The sequence below is a fragment of the Rhamphochromis longiceps genome, linkage group LG3 (assembly GCF_057381845.1).
Source record: "Rhamphochromis longiceps isolate RC_006_pf linkage group LG3, R_longiceps_female_GT1.1, whole genome shotgun sequence".
Classification (NCBI taxonomy): domain Eukaryota; kingdom Metazoa; phylum Chordata; class Actinopteri; order Cichliformes; family Cichlidae; genus Rhamphochromis; species Rhamphochromis longiceps.
Genome location: NC_140559.1, coordinates 40,737,093 through 40,755,994, shown reverse-complemented (window position 1 = coordinate 40,755,994; position 18,902 = coordinate 40,737,093). Strand labels below are relative to the sequence as shown.

General features: G+C 41.6%; 2 protein-coding genes across 2 annotated transcripts in view; both read left to right on the top strand.

The window, feature by feature from the left end:
- Positions 1 to 18,664, top strand: part of LOC146674668 (basement membrane-specific heparan sulfate proteoglycan core protein-like) — a 75,764-nt gene extending 57,100 nt beyond the window's left edge. Inside the window, exons 22-29 of the mRNA XM_085401112.1 lie at positions 12,111 to 12,377; positions 16,044 to 16,343; positions 16,566 to 16,823; positions 17,060 to 17,308; positions 17,456 to 17,575; positions 17,683 to 17,748; positions 17,907 to 17,957; positions 18,071 to 18,664. Of these exons, the coding sequence (XP_085257238.1) occupies positions 12,111 to 12,377; positions 16,044 to 16,343; positions 16,566 to 16,823; positions 17,060 to 17,308; positions 17,456 to 17,575; positions 17,683 to 17,748; positions 17,907 to 17,957; positions 18,071 to 18,234 (1,475 nt within the window). The 3' untranslated portion in view covers positions 18,235 to 18,664. The remainder of the gene's footprint in view (positions 1 to 12,110; positions 12,378 to 16,043; positions 16,344 to 16,565; positions 16,824 to 17,059; positions 17,309 to 17,455; positions 17,576 to 17,682; positions 17,749 to 17,906; positions 17,958 to 18,070) is intronic.
- Positions 6,669 to 11,952, top strand: LOC146674669 (Fc receptor-like protein 5). Its single transcript, XM_085385261.1, has 6 exons — positions 6,669 to 6,705; positions 7,119 to 7,151; positions 8,843 to 9,115; positions 9,232 to 9,492; positions 9,885 to 10,138; positions 11,767 to 11,952. The coding sequence occupies exons 1-6, from the start codon at positions 6,669 to 6,671 to the stop codon at positions 11,950 to 11,952; spliced, it is 1,044 nt and encodes a 347-aa protein (XP_085241387.1).
- Positions 18,665 to 18,902: the final 238 nt, after the last annotated feature.

Genomic DNA, 18,902 nt, shown 5'->3' with positions numbered 1-18,902 from the left:
CATGACATGAGCAGAGCTACATGGCTGCAAAACTGTCCTTTAGTGCAGCAGAAGGATACGGCCCGATGCAGTGGGAGAAACTCTCACTCACTGGGTTAACAGCCAGTCAGCCACAGAGAGGACCCACTAGCCACGTGAACACACTGACAGAGGTGTTCTGACTTTCATGCATGTTTCTCACCCAGCATGCTGGTGCTCTTGGCTTCTTGGTCTTATAGGGTGCAGATACTCTCTCAGCACAATTTACCACACTGCTGGGTGTTATATACACTAGTGTATTCAGCTTTGCTGTAATGTTTTGATTCTGGGTCTCATCATGATGCACTTTGCTGGTGTTTGTGATTATTGATTATTGAAGATTAAAGGCACAACTTCACAAATCTGAATACAAACACACACACAAAGAAGAAAAAAGGAGGGTGATGATGTTTCAGATTAATATTAATTGACAGATGCCTCAGCGTGTAGACAAGACTACATATGACATGTGAGTCTAGTGTAGTAGTCTAGTCTAGTCTCTATAAATGGCGGCGCGTGTAGACGCAGCGACCTCACGCTCTCCCGAAAATGCGATGTTTTGTTCGTCAAGTAAATGTCTTTCTGCAAGTGTTTCTCGCCAGTCCACGTCGGAATATGTGTACAGTCGTCAGGCTCTCTTACACATTCGGAGAAGCAAGATTTGCCAAGTTTTGAACACTAACGTTGAGATGCTAAGGGAGATAGGACTTCTGCGACAGCCTGCTAGCTGGCCTAGCAACTCACCGGACTCGCCTGCTAACCCTCCCCGGGCAAGGAGGCGTCGAAAGCGGTGCGCTAGGACAAGGAAGCGGGGCAAGCGCGGAGGTGTCCGAGTCAGGCTTGAGGCTAAGCCAACTCGCCCAGCCATACCATCGATCCTCTTAGCCAACGTACGATCTCTGGACAATAAAATGGACAACATACGACTTCTGAGATCAGCGAATCGCAAAGTAAGTGACTGTTGTGTGCTAGTTTTCACCGAGACATGGCTTAATGACAACATTCCGGACTCGGCCATACAACTGGAGCAGCTAGCATGCTACAGAGCCGACAGGGCTCTCGTAGACGGAGGTAAGACCCGAGGTGGCGGGGTCTGTGTTTACATCCGTGACGAGTGGTGTCGGGATGCCACTGTAGTACGCAAACACTGCTCATCACTGGCGGAGTTCATGATCGTGAAGTGTCGCCCTTTCTATTTGCCCAGGGAGGTAAGTTCGATCTTGTTGGTCGCTACCTATATACCTCCATCTAGCAACAACAGCGATAGAAATGCGGCGCTGAACGAACTGTATCAGGCCATCAGTGAGCAACAAACAGCACACCCAGACGGTTTCATCATCCTCGCAGGAGACTTTAATCATGCTGATCTTAAAACTGTTCTCCCAAAGTTTCATCAGCATGTACATTTTCCAACAAGGGGAGACAACATATTGGACTTGGTCTACACACAGGAAAAAGGAGCATACAAAGCCATCCCCCTCCCCCACATCGGCACCTCTGATCACCTCACTGTTATGCTAATGCCAGCATACAGACAGAGAGTGAAGGTCATCAAACCTGTTATGAAAGAGGTAAGAGTGTGGCCACAGGAGGCCACCTCTGCTCTTCAAGACTGCTTTGGGTCAACTGATTGGGACATATTCAAGGAAGCAGCCACCTACAATAACATCATAGACATCGAGGAGTACACAGACACGGTGAGCTCATACATCACCAAATGCATTGATGATGTAACACAGGTGAAAAGTATCACAACTCGAGCCAACCAGAAGCCATGGCTAACAGGAGATGTCCACAGGCTGCTGAAGGCCAGAGACAAGGCCTTCAGAGCTGGGGATGAAATAGGCCTGAGAACAGCGAGAGCCAACCTGTCCCGTGGCATCAGGAAAGCGAAACAGGACTACACACACAAGATAACCTCCCACTTCAATGATAGCAAGGATGCAAGAAGCCTATGGCAAGGCATCCAGGCTATTACAGACTACAAGCCTGTAGCGCGTAGCTGTGAGAGCGACACCACTCTGCTCAACAACCTGAACAGCTTCTTTGCACGATTTGAAGCACAGAACAACACACGCCCACAGAAAACACCACCACCTCCACACGACCAGCCTCTGTGCCTGTCTGCTGCCAGCGTGAAGAGGACACTCATCACCATCAACGCCCGGAAAGCAGCAGGTCCAGATAACATCCCTGGTAGTGTGCTGAAAGACTGCGCAGAGGAGCTGAAGAATGTCTTCACAGACATCTTTAACACCTCCCTGAGGCAAGCCACTGTCCCATCATGCTTCAAGACTGCCACCATCATACCTGTGCCAAAGAAACCATCCCCAGCCTGTTTCAATGACTACCGCCCCGTGGCACTGACACCCATTATTATGAAGTGCTTTGAACGACTAGTCATGTCACACATCAAATCCACCCTACCTCCCACCCTGGACCCACACCAGTTCGCATACAGAGCGAAACGATCCACAGAGGATGCAATCTGCTCTGCCCTCCACCCAGCCCTAACTCATCTGGACAAGAAAGACTCATATGTGAGAATGCTGTTCATAGACTTTAGCTCAGCATTCAACACCATAATACCACAACAACTCATCTGTAAACTGGACAGACTGGGCCTCAGCACCTCCCTCTGCAACTGGCTGCTGGATTTCCTCAGCCAGAGGCCTCAAGCGGTGCGTGTGGGCAACAAGGTCTCAAACAGCATCACCCTGAGCACGGGGGCTCCACAAGGCTGTGTGCTCAGTCCTCTGCTCTTCACCCTGTTGACACATGACTGCACACCAACCTACAGCTCCAACCACCTTGTGAAGTTTGCGGACGACACAACGCTGGTGGGGCTCATCACCAAGGGCGATGAGACCCACTACAGGAAAGAGGTTGAGCTCCTGACCATGTGGTGCAGAGACAACAACCTCCTGCTAAATGTCAGTAAGACCAAGGAGATTATTGTCAACTTCCAGAGAGGCCACACCTGTCACCCCCCATTGACCATCGACGGCGCTGCGGTGGAGAGGGTGAGCAGCACCAAGTTCCTGGGGGTGCACATCAGTGAGGACCTCTCTTGGACCACCAACACAGCATCACTGGCCAAGAAAGCACAACAGCGCCTCTACTTCCTGCGCAAACTCAAGCGGGCAAGTGCTCCACCACCCATCCTGACTACATTCTACAGAGGAACTATTGAAAGTATCCTCTCCAGCTGCATCACTGTGTGGGGCGGTAGCTGCACTGACTATAACAGAAAAGCTCTACAACGCATTGTGAGAACAGCTGAGAGGATAGTTGGTGTACCACTCCCCTCCCTGCAAGACATTTACACCACTCGCCTCACCCGCAAAGCCATCACAATTGTCAACGATGCAACCCACCCCGCGCACTGTCTGTTCAGCCTCCTGCCCTCTGGAAAGAGATACAGAAGTCTCCGCTCCCGCACTACCAGGCTCACCAACAGCTTCATCCACCAGGCTGTGGGACTGCTGAACTCTCTTCCCTCCCGGCTCCCAGCCAGCAGAATCACCAGATTGGCAGAAGTATAGTAGACAGATTGGACTCTACCCCCCCACACTCTCCAACAAGGAAACACTCTCTGAACCAAGAACTGAAAACATTCCTGACTTGCATTGCAATTGCACACACCTGCTGCTATATATATATTTTTTAGTATTCTTTTAGCACTATTTATATTATTATATTACTATTTATTATCTTATTGTTAGGGCTGTTTTTGTTTTTGTTGTGCATCTGCACCTTATTGTTGTCAATGCCTACGCATGGGACAGTGTGAAATGTAATTTCAATTCCTTTGTATGGCAAGTACATTTGAAGAAATTGACAAATAAAAGTATTCTATTCTATTCTATTCTATTCTATTCTATTCTATTCTATTCTAGTGGTTCCGGTCACCCTTTAATTCTTTTCTGACCCCCCTTCTCTGAGCAGACTGTGATGACTGCATGTGTGTAAAAGACTGTTGTAGGTTTATTTTTATCTGCTGAAAATCAGACACCACAAAATTTCTGTCTGGGCCTCCAAGAAAAGAGGAAATGCAGCCTGTGGTTTCAGCCTGAAGTCTAACGTTCATCTTCTTTAATCTCAACACAGCACAGTGGAAATGTGCAGGTATGACAATGTGTGAAAACAGGTTAAAAGTAGCTTTATTGTGGTGATGACACATGCTGGACTAAAGAATAAATAAAGCATGTGGGCATCAAGAGAAACGGTGAAAAGCTTGTTTCTCACGCTCATGTCTTTAAGAGTCTCTGCATGGACGTGCTGTAAATGTTCATTTATCTCTGAAATAAATAAAATCATCCATCGCTCTCTCTGTCCACATCATCATATACAGACATGTTTTTCTTCTTACTGCAACTTCCAAACAGGCCAGTTCCTCACAGTATAACACAAAACTCCAAAGTATAATCACTGCTTTGTAACCAGCAGAGGAGCCAGTAAATCATCTATACCTACTGATGCTAATGTGTCTGTTTGGCTGCTGTTACAGAAATGGTTCCTACACCTGTGATGATGACGTCAGTGTTTGACTCCAAACTGTCTGCTGGACTCTGCAGTATCACAGAGACTTGCTGTCTTCAAGCCTCATAACATATTGATATGTACTGAAACTTTTGCACTTATGTTAACATATAAACTGCAAATAACATAAAAACATGAAGTAACATCTTAATGTATTTTACCTTTCCCACAGAAAAGTGGAGGGAAAGAGAAACACACCTGCTGTTAAACAATCTAAAACACTTCGATATCGACATGTTTGTGAGTGTGTGTAGATGATACTGCAACAAACCTTAATCAAAGGTTATCTTTGTAAGAAAGTGTTTGACAGAATAAGGATAGATGCTGTGTTTGCAGGCTTTAACTATTACTAATATTATAGACTGTATATTGAGAATGAGAAGTGAGAAACTGAGGTACACCTTATGCTCATATGGAGGGGACTACCCAATCACAAAGTTACCACACCTTAAAGCATTCACTCCTGTGTTGTCCTTTTGGACTCTAATGTGGGCGGAGCCTATAGTAGCTTTCATAGTGTGAAAGATGAGGTCCAACTAGACAGGTTATGGAGAGACAGACAACCATTCATGTTCACATTCACACCTGCAGGCAATCACCTGAATCACCAGTTAACATAATAATATATGACTTTGGAGAGAACCCAGACAGGTGGAGGGAGAACATGCAAACTTCACACAAACAGCCCAGCTGGTGGATTCTAACAGGAAACTTTCTTCCTGTGAGGCAACAGTATGAACCACAGTCATTCAGCTCATGGTGGTCTAAGAAGTTTGGAAGGAAAGTGACTAAACTTCTTTACATTTCTGGAAGACGTGTCACCTCTCATCTAAGAGGCTCTTTGACTTCTAAAAATAAAACAGTAAAGAGTCCCAGGTATTTTAACCTCAGTGAGGGTTTTACTTTAAGTGGGTCAAAGACCCACAATTAATCACTACATCACATGAGCCAAGCTGTGAAAAAAGGTGTGGGTCATTATAGACCTATAAGTTTTTGGACTTAAAAAACACATTCATGAATCAAACCTAATCAGTGCTCTGTGTTTGGCTTATTTAGTGATTCAAAAATACAAAAGAGTGGCAGCACAAATAAAAGTTTACAGTTTGACTGTTGTTTTAGGTTCAGTGCTGCCATCTTGGATTGCTAACTCACAGTCTGTGTGTCTGCTCAGACCTTCCAAGCAGTAAATGTGAGTTTAGTTCCACAAAAAAACTTTTCGACTGGTAACTCAGAATTTCCAACTTCTGTCTTATTCAAAAATTATCACCAGAGATTTGGGGTAAGAACACTGTGAGACCTTTCCTCCCCCCATCATGTGACCTACTGAGGTCACCTGAGGAAAGCACCATGGAGGGGTTGTGGCACAAGGAAGGGATCTCAAAACTACATTGTAGGTGACTGACAGCTGATGCCATAAGGCTCCACCTCTGGTCATCCACAGTGGACATAGATGTACTTTTTCACTCCTCTTTCAAACCGTCAGTATTTTCTGTTCAAAATGTGAACACTGGCACCTTTAAATGAGTGATATTTGATATGATATTGGGAACAGATGAAACCAAATAAATATTTGGAGATCATTGTCTGTGCATAATCCTGGAGAGTGAGTGAGTGTGGTGGCCAGAAACTGAAAACAACACATTTTGGGAAAACAGCATTCATGTATCGCACAATAAATGTCTGTGGATGTTCAGAAACATTTGCTGATAAGATGACTCGAGATAAAATATTTCAGCTTTATGATGACCACACAGGACACTGCACAAATCACATAAAAGAATAAAAATAAATAATAATAAAACATGACTATGAGCTGGTAAATATGTCACCTGACCTGAAACAACAGAAGGTAAGAAGCAAACACAAGAAGCGAGCCTGCATGTTTGCAGTGGACAGGAAATGTGAACACGTCACACAACTGCTGTGGTCAAAGCTACAGGAGCTGTTTGAGGTTTGTATAAAAGGAAAGGAAGCACAGAGAGGCCACAGTCAGAAGAAACACTCTGGTCTTATCTGTATTAAATGCAGCTTCTCTTTTTATTATTGATGTAAAGTCAAAGTGTTTGAGATCAGCTGAGGATCAGAGTGCAGCAGGGCTGGATGTGAGGATGGGGCACTCTTTGCTCTGCATGACGGGGTTATTGTGTAAGTACATTTGTGACATTGTTTGAATGGCACTGATTAATGAAAGTGTTTCTCATGTGTGAGAATTAGAGTGTATCACTGGTTTGAAGTGTTTATGTGAGAGTTTGAACAAAGCATATTTGTGATGTTTATGATAGTTACAGACAAATGTTGGCTGGTTCCTTGGTTCAGTTTAGTCTGGAGTATCGTGTTGGATACATCGCTGCTTGTTGCACTTGACTCATTGTTGTGTACAAGTTCATATATTCATGTTTTTTTAAACTTGTTACTAGATTATAGTTAATTTGCATAGAAATATTTTGATGAGCAGTAACTGTGTCATGTGAAAATTAATCTTTAAAAAATTACTTTAGTTGATCTTGATTTTGATTTTCTGTCAGTTTGACCCTGATGATGTTTAATCTTTACTTTAGTGCTCGGTTCTCTCTTCTACATTAATGCTGAAGGTGAGAAATGGTTCTTTGTTTTCTTCACATTGATATAATATGTATAATTTTAATCTGATATTTTATATTTCATGCACCATTTTAAATCACATTCTGTTTCTCTGTTTGTGCATCGTTTTATTTAAGATACTAAATGGGTTTATAAACAGTGAGTGAGTTAAATCCTGCAGGTCTGTGCAGTCACTCTGTGGTTTTACTCAGAATATTAATTAACTGCTTTAATTTGTTTCATAAAAACACATCTTATTATTTTCAAGTCCAAATGTCACCAGGATGCAGTAAATCTTTTGACTCTTAACAGCAGCAATAAAAATCAGGACAGCTTCAAAATGACTTTATGCTTCCATCAATCTCTAACTTGATGTGTTTATGTGAACAGTTCCCAATAAGCCCACCGTGATCCTCGAACCATCCTGGCCTCAGATATACAGCAGTGAGACAGTCGCTGTCAGATGTGGAGGAAGTCAGTCGCTGTTTGTATGGAGAGATGGCACATTAATCAGACCTCGAACATCTGAATACAGAATCAGCAGAGCTACTGAGTCTGACAGTGGAGGATACAGCTGCTGCATCATGAGTCTTTCAGTCTGCAGTGACATCATCACACTGACTGTATCATGTAAGTTGGACACATTTCATTGAGTCATATTGTTCTTTGTTTTAGTTTAGTAACAAAATCAGAGAAAATCGTAACAAACATTAAACACAGATGTGATGATCTCAGTTTCTTCAGTACCTGCACATGTGTAGTTTCCACCACTGCAGCTCAGAATTATGACACAATTATTTTGTTTTTATAATTTATTTGAAGTTGTTGAACAAACATGATCAATAAATACAGAATGAGCAGAGCTGCTGTCTGACGATGGAAATACAGATGCTGAAAAAAGAAAAGGCTGATCATCAACAGAGAAGAGTTCTGTTATCACATCACAGCCCTGGTTGGGGTCGGGGATAGCATACAGTATGAAAAACATCTGTGTGAATTATGAATGATAAATGCTGCTGACTGTGCACTGGTTATGCAACTTTATGCATATATATTTATGTGATCATGATCCTTAAAACAAACATTTAAATAAAAAACAGATTAACAAAAAATCTGATAATAAGAGCGACCACAATCAACTGGCCTCAGATCAGCTAACAGTGTATAGTTCACCTGTCTCTGCATTTAGGAGTACAGTTTGGTGGCAGAGCATAAAAACAGTCTCACCTGATTCTTGATTCACTCTGATAAAGTTTTCATCATGTTATATACATCCAGTGTTAGCTCCTGGCTCTCTAGCTGGCTAACAGTTAGCTGAGATACCTGTGCTGTCCTCATGTGTGCTGCTGCCAGTTGTTGATTCTCATCAAATTTGCTTTGAAGACACTTTTTTTTTCTTGTGCTGTTTGTGCCTGTTTGCATCAAGTGTGATGATCACACTGAGATCAGGGACCGACCTACCTGAGAAACCTGAGATCTATTATTGAACTCCATCCATCTTCTTAACCCATCATCCAGGGTCGTGACCTATTAAGCACTTACTGAATTAAAAAAATACATAAATTGTAAATTAATAAAAATAAATTGAATTTTTTTAAAATTACTATTGAGTTTTTATGTTGAAATCTTTATTTGTTATATAACAAAGTTTTTCCTGAAGCAACTGACAGTCTGATGTTTGTCTTTCCTGTAACATCAACAGCAAGTAAACCCAGAGCCACACTGAGAGCACAAAGTTCAGTCATACCAGCAGGGGGCAGTGTGACACTGAGCTGCTCTGTGGAGGGCTCTGCTGGCTGGAAGTTTGACTGGTTCAGACGTGATTCAGAGTTTTCTGGAGCTCAGAAAATAGGAGCTGGAACATCAGAGCACACGATCAATATTTCAGAAGGAGGCATCTATTACTGCAGAGGAGGGAGAGGAGATCCAGTTTTCTCCACAGAGGACAGTGCTGCAGTTACAATTCAGAAACAAGGTGAGGGTGAAATTTTGTTGTGAAATAAAACGAAACATCATGATTAAACTGAAGTAACAATTAATTTATGATTTTTTTCAGTTTAATATTTGTGTTTATTTGTTTGTTAGGGAAAGTTTGGGCTGCTGTGAAACTGCAGCACAGCTGGTCTCAGATATTCACTGGTGAGACAATCACTCTCAGATGTGAGATTCAGGGAGGTGAAGGAAAGGTGTGGAAATATGAATGGACAGCACCCAACACAAACAGCCCTCCAACATCCAGTGAATACAGGATCAGCAGAGTTTCAGTGTCCCACAGTGGAGACTACAGATGTCGGGGTAGCAGTGACTATCTCTTAACAGGATGGAGTGATGCCTTCACACTGACAGTTTCGTGTGAGTTGGACCATGATTCATGCTGACATTTCATGTTTTCATGTTTACATCTGTCTTAACAGGAAAACTCCAACAATGATCCAGCTGTCTGCAGGCAGCTCAGGACAACAGTTTTTCTCACTGTGCAAACAGAAAGGAGAGACACCATGGAGGCTCTTAAAATATCAGCAGTTTAAAGAGGAATGTACAGAGATGACAGTTTGATAAGAGAATGATAAATCAGTGAAATCTTTAGTCTGTTAAACAGTCTAATGTGTCACATGCAGGGAAACTAATTAATTTTTGTGTTTGTAGATAAATTACTCTGTGAATGTTTAAAGTGTGATTATTTCTGTAAGAAATGTATTCATGTTGATGATTTAATTTGTTTAATGGTTTTGTTTCTTCAACAGCAAGTAAACCCAGAGCCACACTGACAGTACAAAGTTCAGTCATACCAGCAGGGGGCAGTGTGACACTGAGCTGCTCTGTGGAGGGCTCTGCTGGCTGGAAGTTTGACTGGTTCAGACGTGATTCAGTCTCTTCTAAAGCTCAGCTCATGAGAGGAAATGAAGCAAACAGTGTCTCACAAGGAGGTCTGTACCACTGCAGAGGAGGGAGAGGAGATCCAGTTTACTACACAGAGGACAGCAGTGACGTCACAGTTGTGGAAACTTGTGAGTTTTAAACTTTCTGTTATTTAAGTTTCTCATGTGTTTCATACAAATGTAAAAATAAACATTGTGGCATCAACTCCAAAAAAACCTGCATATTTATCGCTCATTAGCTGCTGTTAGTCTTTAAATTGTGTTTTATTAAATATTTTTGGCCTCTCTCTTTAAATGCTTCTTCACCTTAAACTGACTTTAAGTGGACATGAAAGACTGTGTATTAAGCCACAGAGCCATTAAACAAACAAACAAACAAACAAAAATAAAGGTTAATCCTGAACATGTTGTCATCCGAGGTCATCAACAGCTCAGCTAACATCAGATCAGATCAGGGTCGGTAACCCGCGGCTCTTCCGCCCCTCAGCTGTGGCTCCCGCAAGCTTTGGGTGAAAAAATGAAAAATAAAAGTCCCACACAACATCCCCAACATCTGCAGGAGGAAGTTTACAGAGTGAGAAAAAGAAAAGTGTGTTTATAGCAGCAGCTACTGCAGCCAGAGAGAGTCTGACAGGCCCAGCTGTGAGCCACATGTTAGCATCCAGCTGTTCACTGTGTTCACCGCCTCCAGAGGAAGAAAGTGTGCTGCTGTGACCTTCCCACGCCTCTCTCCATCTCTGCACTTTGCCATAAGTTGACCCAGAGCAGAAAGCTAGTTAGCAGCTACGAGCCAAACTCAGAACACGGAGCATCAGCCAGAGGTCTCCGTGGGTCAGAGCCGTGGATCTGGAGATAAACCTGCCGTTCTGACACTCATGTCAACACGACAAAGTCTGCTTTCCATAAGGAGACAAATTTGTGTTGAAAGTATTACAAACACACACGACATGATCAACAAGCAATGATTTGTGGCTTGAAAGCAGCTCACATTTGTGGATCTGTGTGAAGCTGGCAGTTAAATTAGACTCAAAACCCCACGTGGGCACGAGACGTGATCTGTGCGTGTCAGGTGATTCGTCCACATGTATTTAAGGTGTTGTGAGCTGTGTATTATCACCAGATATGCTGTTATTGTGCAATAAATATCTTTATGTTTTCGACCCTGAGCTGATGTATTTTATACTCAGGGCTGCCCGTGGCTGCATGAAAACAACAGAAGATGATCGCTCATTGAAACGGACTGAAGACATAATTATATACAAAGAGTTTTCATGATTATTCTTCTTATTTTACAATTATTGGACCACAGCTACATTTTATTTACTTATTCTGAACTCAAACAGACCTGCAGAATGATGCTTTATTTAAAGTAGGCCTGCACAGGCCTGTGCTGTTTTTCTCCTCTTTAAAGTTTTTGTTAAAAAGTTCTTAAAAGGTAAAAAAGCTCTTCTTCTTATTAAGACATCTTGTATTTTATTAAGTATATTTATTATCATCCTGAATTATGGACGATGAATTTTAAAGAAAGAAATCTGAAAAACAATCCAGACGTTAAAATTTGTGCCTCAATGATCAGCAGTTACTCAGGTTTGTGTCGACACATTTGTACAATAGTTTGTGTGAACTGGAGACCTGAAAAGTTGCACACAAATCACTGCACACATCTGTAAATCTTACTTTCTGCTTGTGAATCATATTATACACAGTTGTACCACTTTCAAGGTAAATTTGTTGCCATAAAAACAAGGATATACTGTCCACCTTCACTCCCTGTCTCTGTAGCTGTAAGTGGTTCTTCAAAGGGAAAATGCAGCTGTTTGCTGTAATGTTAGGATTTGTAGATCACTTTATAAATGTGGAGTGTGTGGAGAACAGGCTGTGTGAGTCAGATACACCAGTGGGCCACCACACACGTGTACCACACATTAAATAAATGTAAACACTGATTTTTAAATCCAACTTCATTTAAAGTCAAAGTGTCACCAGGATGCAGTAAATCTTTCTCCTCTGAACAACAGCAAAAAGAAAGTCAGGCTTCAAAATGACTTCATGTTTCTATTTGTCTCTAACTGGATATTTTTCTGTGAACAGTTCCCAGTAAGCCCACTGTGACCCTGCAGCCATCCTGGACTCAGATATACAGCGGTGAGACAGTCACTGTCAGATGTGAGATTCAGGGAGGTGAAGGAGCTCAGTGGACGTATGAATGGAGAGCAGCCAAGTTAAACACACCTCCAACATCCAATGAATACAGAATCATCAGAGCTACTGAGTCTGACAGTGGAGGATACAGCTGCCGGGGCAGAAGGGACTATTTCTTCTCAGAGTGGAGTGATATCATCACACTGACTGTATCATGTAAGATCTTTCATCCAGATTATTTCAAATTACTTATTGTGTTAATCTAACCTTTAATTGGGAAAATTAATCATCTGCCTATTAAATAAAATCACAAATCAGATGTTAATTTATTTATTTTTTATTCTAGTAAACTTTCAAACATGATAACAGACAGTTTGTGTTTATATTACAAAACGTATCATTTAACCATTTGTGGACAGGCTGCAGTCTTCAGTGTCCATGAACAGCATCAACATGCTGGTTCAGACGTTTCTTCTCAGGGTAGAAATTATTTCTTTTCTTCTTGTATAAAAATATTTTTAATGTTAGTTTTAATTCAAAATTAACATGTAACACATATAAACATCAAAGAAAAAGCAAGTGAATGTTTCAGTTCAACAAGCGCTCCAGTCAGACAGTAAACTTCAGTAACACTGTGCAGTTATGAAACTTTAATCTGAGTCAAACTGATTTAATCAGCATTAAATAAATCAATGAAATAAACATCACCCCACAGATACAACCTCAGTGAATTATGTCCAGTGTTCACTCAGTGTGGGTGTTAAACTGTGTGACCGGAGTCGTGCTTTGTGGCATCGAGAGCTAACAGCTAACAGTTAGCCAAGCTAACATTGAAGCACTTTTGCAAATAGGCTCGAACAAACTGAGTATGGATTAAAAAAGTACACTTGGTGACAGACAAACAGGGTATTTTAAAACTTTACTTATACTCTATACCACTATAATTGCTGCTTGTGAATTGAAATGCATTCTGGGATACCTGGCTGCCCCACGTCCACAGTACCACCAGTTCATCGCAGTCGATTTTCTAGTATCGATCTGTGCTGACTTACTCTACATGGTAACCAATCAGATGTTAGACGAGCTGCAGTGGCAGCGTTAAACAAGACCCTCCACAGGTTGATCACATTTTGGCAAGTTTGGTCTCATGAGGAACACAAACTCCATCTTTAGCTGAATTAAACTCAAAGGACTCCTGTGTGGTTTTATTTTATTGGAGACTTCCTTGGAGTCTGTCAGCCTCTCTGATTGTTCAGTTTTCCTCTGTAAATAAGGTGTTTACATTATTCAAAATTACATTTAAGATCATAGAAAACTACATGAACTTGATGTTGGAACCATGTCAGCGATGGTCACGGTGCTCGAACAATAACAGACACCGTTCAGTGTAGTGTGATTTTAGACTATTATTAAAGGGAAATGTAGAGAGGACACAAACAAACTGACCATGGATTAAACATGGATAAAGTACTTTGTATTTGTGACATTTGTCTTTGAATAGATGAAGAATAAATCAGAGGGAATCTGTAGTGTAGTTGTGCATGAAGACAGTCTAATGTGTCACATGCAGGTAAATGTTTTCTGTTTGGTGCTAGAAGCTAAATGACTGAGTGAATGTGTAAAGTTTGATCATTACTATTAAGCACTTACTGAAAAAAACAACAAATTGCATATTTCTAAAATGATTCTTGAATTTTTTACTTTCTCTTTAAAATCTTTATTTATTGTAACAAAGTTTTTCGTGAAGTAACTGACAATCTGATGTTTGTCTTTCCTGTAACATCAACAGCAAGTAAACCCAGAGCCACACTGACAGCACAAAGTTCAGTCATACCAGCAGGGGGCAGTGTGACACTGAGCTGCTCTGTGGAGGGCTCTGCTGGCTGGAAGTTTGACTGGTTCAGACGTGATTCAGTCTCTTCTAAAGCTCAGCTCATGAGAGGAAATGAAGCAAACAGAGTTATTAGTGTCTCACAAGGAGGTCTGTACCACTGCAGAGGAGGGAGAGGAGATCGAGTTTACTACACAGAGGACAGCAGTGACGTCACAGTTACAGAAACGTGTGAGATTAATAATTTTATTTCTGCCAAACTGAGAGATGTCATTTTGTGTTCTGTGCTAACAATTTCATTCAACAACTGTGAGTTTATTAACCCTGAAATGAGAGACAACTCCTGACAAATAGAAGAATTTATTCTGTCTTATTTTTTTTATCTTCATGTTTCTTTTTGTGTCTAACTGGATATTTTTCTGTGAACAGTTCCCAGTAAGCCCACTGTGACCCTGCAGCCATCCTGGACTCAGATATACAGCGGTGAGACAGTCACTGTCAGATGTGAGATTCAGGGAGGTGAAGGAGCTCAGTGGACGTATGAATGGAGAGCAGCCAAGTTAAACACACCTCCAACATCCAATGAATACAGAATCATCAGAGCTACTGAGTCTGACAGTGGAGGATACAGCTGCCGGGGCAGAAGGGACTATTTCTTCTCAGAGTGGAGTGATATCATCACACTGACTGTATCATGTAAGATCTTTCATCCAGAGTATCTAAATAAGGAAAAAGCACTTCTTCTTTCTTACAGCTTTATAACTGTCTTTCATGTTGGTCAGTAAAATGTTTAGTTTTTATTCCAACAACAAAAACCTGAACAGCAGCTTTTTATTCACAGTGAAGAGAACAAAACATATGAGAGTAACTTCTCTGCTGTGCAGCTCTAATACATGAAAGATGAAATGCAGAACAAATGCTGAATCTGTCTCAGCTGCTCCACCACATCCACTAAGAAACATTAAATCCACTGATTGTTCCTCATGTGTGTTTTTAACTTAGAAATGCAGCAAATTAAATATGAAAGATTAGTGTTGTGTTTGTGTGATAGTTGTACAGTTTGTTGTAGCTTCACCATTAAAGTTATGTGATATTTATTATTTCCATATTTCCACCAAGTTATTTAAACTGGTTTGATTCAGTCATTGACTTTTGTTCTTTCTCTAAACTGAACTGCAGATAAACCAAAGGCCAAACTGAGAGCTGATAACACAGCTGTTCCAGTAGGGGGCAGTGTGACCCTGACCTGCTCTGTGAACCCATCATCATCATCTGGATGGAAATACTACTGGTACAGAGATGAGAAATCCTCTGAAGCCCTGACCACACAAGATGCAGTTTTCCACTCAAATGGACAAATCAGTGTCTCACAGGAAGGACTCTACAGGTGCAGAGGAGGAAGAGGAAACCCAGTTTACTACACAGAGGACAGCCAGTCAGTCAGGATTGGGAAAACTGGTCAGTTTAACATGAAGTCAGATAAATTCCTGATTAAGGAGGAAGATGAAGAACAAAAGGCATTAACATTTTTGACATTCATGTGTTTTTATTGTACTTTCTTGAACAGTAACAGCCTCAAACAGGCCTTTTGTGACTCTGTATCCAAACTGGTCTGAGATATACAGAGGAGAGACGATCACTGTCAGATGTGAGATCCATGGAGGAGACACTGAGTGGGATTATGAGTGGGAAACAAACAGCATGATAAAAGCTCCAAATCAAAGTGAATACAGGATTAGATCTGCTTCATCATCCAACAGTGGAAACTATCGCTGTAAGGGCAGAATGAAAAGTTCACAGCATGAAACAACAGAGTGGAGTGATTCAGTCACACTGACAGTTTCTGACAGTAAGTAGAGTCATAGTTCATTTAACCTGGAAATAGAAACAGTTTGTAAAAATGTGTTTTTATTAGTACATGTTGAGATATTTGACATGTTTAGATAGTCTCACTCTTCAAGTTCATCATAAATATTTGTGAGTCAACATTTTAGTGACATTGAATTCAGAGTTAAGAGACGAAACATTGAGAGAAAATCTTTGTTGAACAGATGAACCCCGTCCTGTCCTCACTGTGTCTCCATCATGGCTGAGTCCTGGAGCCTCAGTAACTCTGAACTGTGAGGTTGAACATCCGTCTGCAGGATGGAGCTTCTACTGGTATAAAGCTGTTCCTGATCTATCAGAGAAATCCTCCAGTTATGAGCTGCTACCTGATGGCAGTGGGACTGCACAGGACTCCTACATCATTCATGGACAGACACACACAGCAGGATATGTGTGCAGAGCTGGAAGAGGAGACCCAGAGTATCACACTGATCACAGTCAACCAAAGTTTGTCTGGTCTGCAGGTCAGTTTGGTTCTGTTTATCTTTTTTCAAGTAATGCAACAGCAAAAAAATGTAAATTGATGGGGTTTTTTTTTTTTTTGGGGGGGGGGGGGGGGTGTTTAGCATTGAAGGTGAAAATTATACGAACATTGCTTTTAGCACTGACCTTTAAACATTAAAGCAAAGGAATATTTTCACTGTGATATTTTGAATGCTAACATCTGTGAGCTTTGTTGTTTTCAGATGTTCATTCAGCAGCGTCTCTCACAGTGAGTCCTGACAGAGTGCAACACTTCACCTCTGACTCTGTCTCACTGACCTGTGAGGGAAACTTCACTGAGTGGAGAGTGAGGAAGTTCTCTGAGGACGGCCGACTCTCTGACTGTAGGAGAATGACTGGATCCACATGTGACATCAACACATCAAAGTCAGATACTGCAGTGTACTGGTGTGAGTCTGGATCAGGAGAGTTCAGCAGTGCAGTCAACATCACTGTACAGAGTATGTTATTATACATTTACTTCTTGGATTTGAATGAGTTAGACATCAAATGTGTATTTCTCCCATTATTTTTTTTGTGGCATACAGTATTTGTACCGTAGTCTTTAAGTGTACAAGATCAGATGTTGATGATGAAAAACATTTCTACAATCTGTTCTTATTATTGTTTGTCAGCTTTTTCTAAAAGTGTGCATCAGCTGATGTGACTGAAACAATTGTGTGTGATTGTGTCACAGATGATGGTAATGGTCCTATCCTGGTGAGTCCTGTTCATCCTGTGACTGAGGGAGCTTCTGTTAGTCTGAGCTGCAGTTTGAGAACACAAAAAATACTTTCCAATGTGTTTTTCTATCACAATGACAAACTTATTGAAAATGATCCCCGAGGGGAGCTGAAGATCTCTGCAGTGTCAAAGTCTGATGAAGGTTTCTACAAGTGTCAGTACTCAGGAAGAGAGTCAGCACAGAGCTGGATGTCAGTTAAAGGTGAGCAGGATCAAAACATCTGATGGATTTTTATAAATGAATTTTGTTTTAAGGCTTGAAGTCACCTCGCTTTATTTTCTGAGAAGTTTCCTAAAATGATTTTATGAATTATAAAGTATAATTAAACTTTATTGTTTGTTGTCACAGTAACTGTGTCAGGAGCTGACAGCTCTTCATCTCCTGTGTGGTTGATTGTTCGACTGGTTTGTGGAGTCTCTCTCATTATTATTCTCCTGCTCTTGTTGTATCGCTGCACAACAACCAACAGTGAGACCTTTTCCTTTACTTAACACAAACTCTTTATCCTTCAAAGACACAAATCCATCATGAGGTTCATTTAAAACCAAAAGTCTTATTTTACATTTTTAATAAAGGTGCTGTTAATGAGCAGACGTTTAATCAACACCATCAGCAACAAGTGTACTCCTCTCTTCTTGCTGGTTAGTTTTTCATCCAGTTATAATATTTTGCTGCTGTTTGCAACAAGACTGTACTTATTAAATCTGCTGCAGCTTTTAATATAAATGTTATTTTCAATAATATTTGTGTTTAAAATAGCATCACAGACATGAGGTGACTGATTTTCTCTGACCTGCAGGTGATCGTTGTGGCTATGAGATAATCAGAAGGTCTGAAAACTCTGAAAATGGTAAAGTATAAACTTTCATTAATATTGAGCTTGTGGAAGCTGGATGATTATATAATAACTGTGTTTAACATAGAAGTCCATGCGTCCAACTATTTTCTTACACTTGGGACCAGGTGGTGGGGGCAGCATCCTAAACAGAGAGGCCACATCCTCCAGCTTGTCTGGGGGAACACCAAGGCTTCCCACACCAGCCGAGAGATATAATCTCTTCAGCATTTCCTTGTTTTGCCCCAGGGTCTCCTCACAGTGGGACATGCCTGAAAAACATCACACATGAGGCATCCTTGTCAGATGCCTGAACCACCTCAAATGTGGTTCTACTCTGAGCCCCTCCCACATGGCCAAACACCTAACGCTATCTCTAAAGGAGAAGCAAGCCAAATTTTGAAGTAAGCTTATTTCCACTGCTTATATCCACGATCTCGTTCTTTGGGGTCACTAACCCAGAGCTTGTGACCATAAGTGAGGGTAGAGATGTAAACTGAGAGCTTCACTTTTACGGTCAGTTCTCTCTTCATCTTGACGTACCGGTACAGTGGACGTAGCACCAATCTACTCCCCTCTCCTCCTGCGAGTGGTGGGCCTATAGGAGGGTGGACCCATGTCCTTTTTTTGGGCTATGCCCAGCCGGGCCCCATGGACCAGTGTCTGGCCACCAGGTGCTTGCTCTTAGGCACCCTCCCCAGACCTTGCTTCATGGCGGGACCCCATTAACCCCATTAACCCTTTCAAGGGCAGAGTGAACTCTTCCTTTCATTCAGGTTTTTTTTTTATTATTCTCTGTCTGGTCCTGGGTGAGGGACCGGATAAAATTTGCCATGGGAGACCCTACCAGGAGCCCCCCCCCCCCTCCTCCTCCTTCAACAACAACAACACAGCCCCTGGGATCCATGGGACACACAAACCCCTCCAACATAATAATTTAGAGATTCACAGAAGGGAACA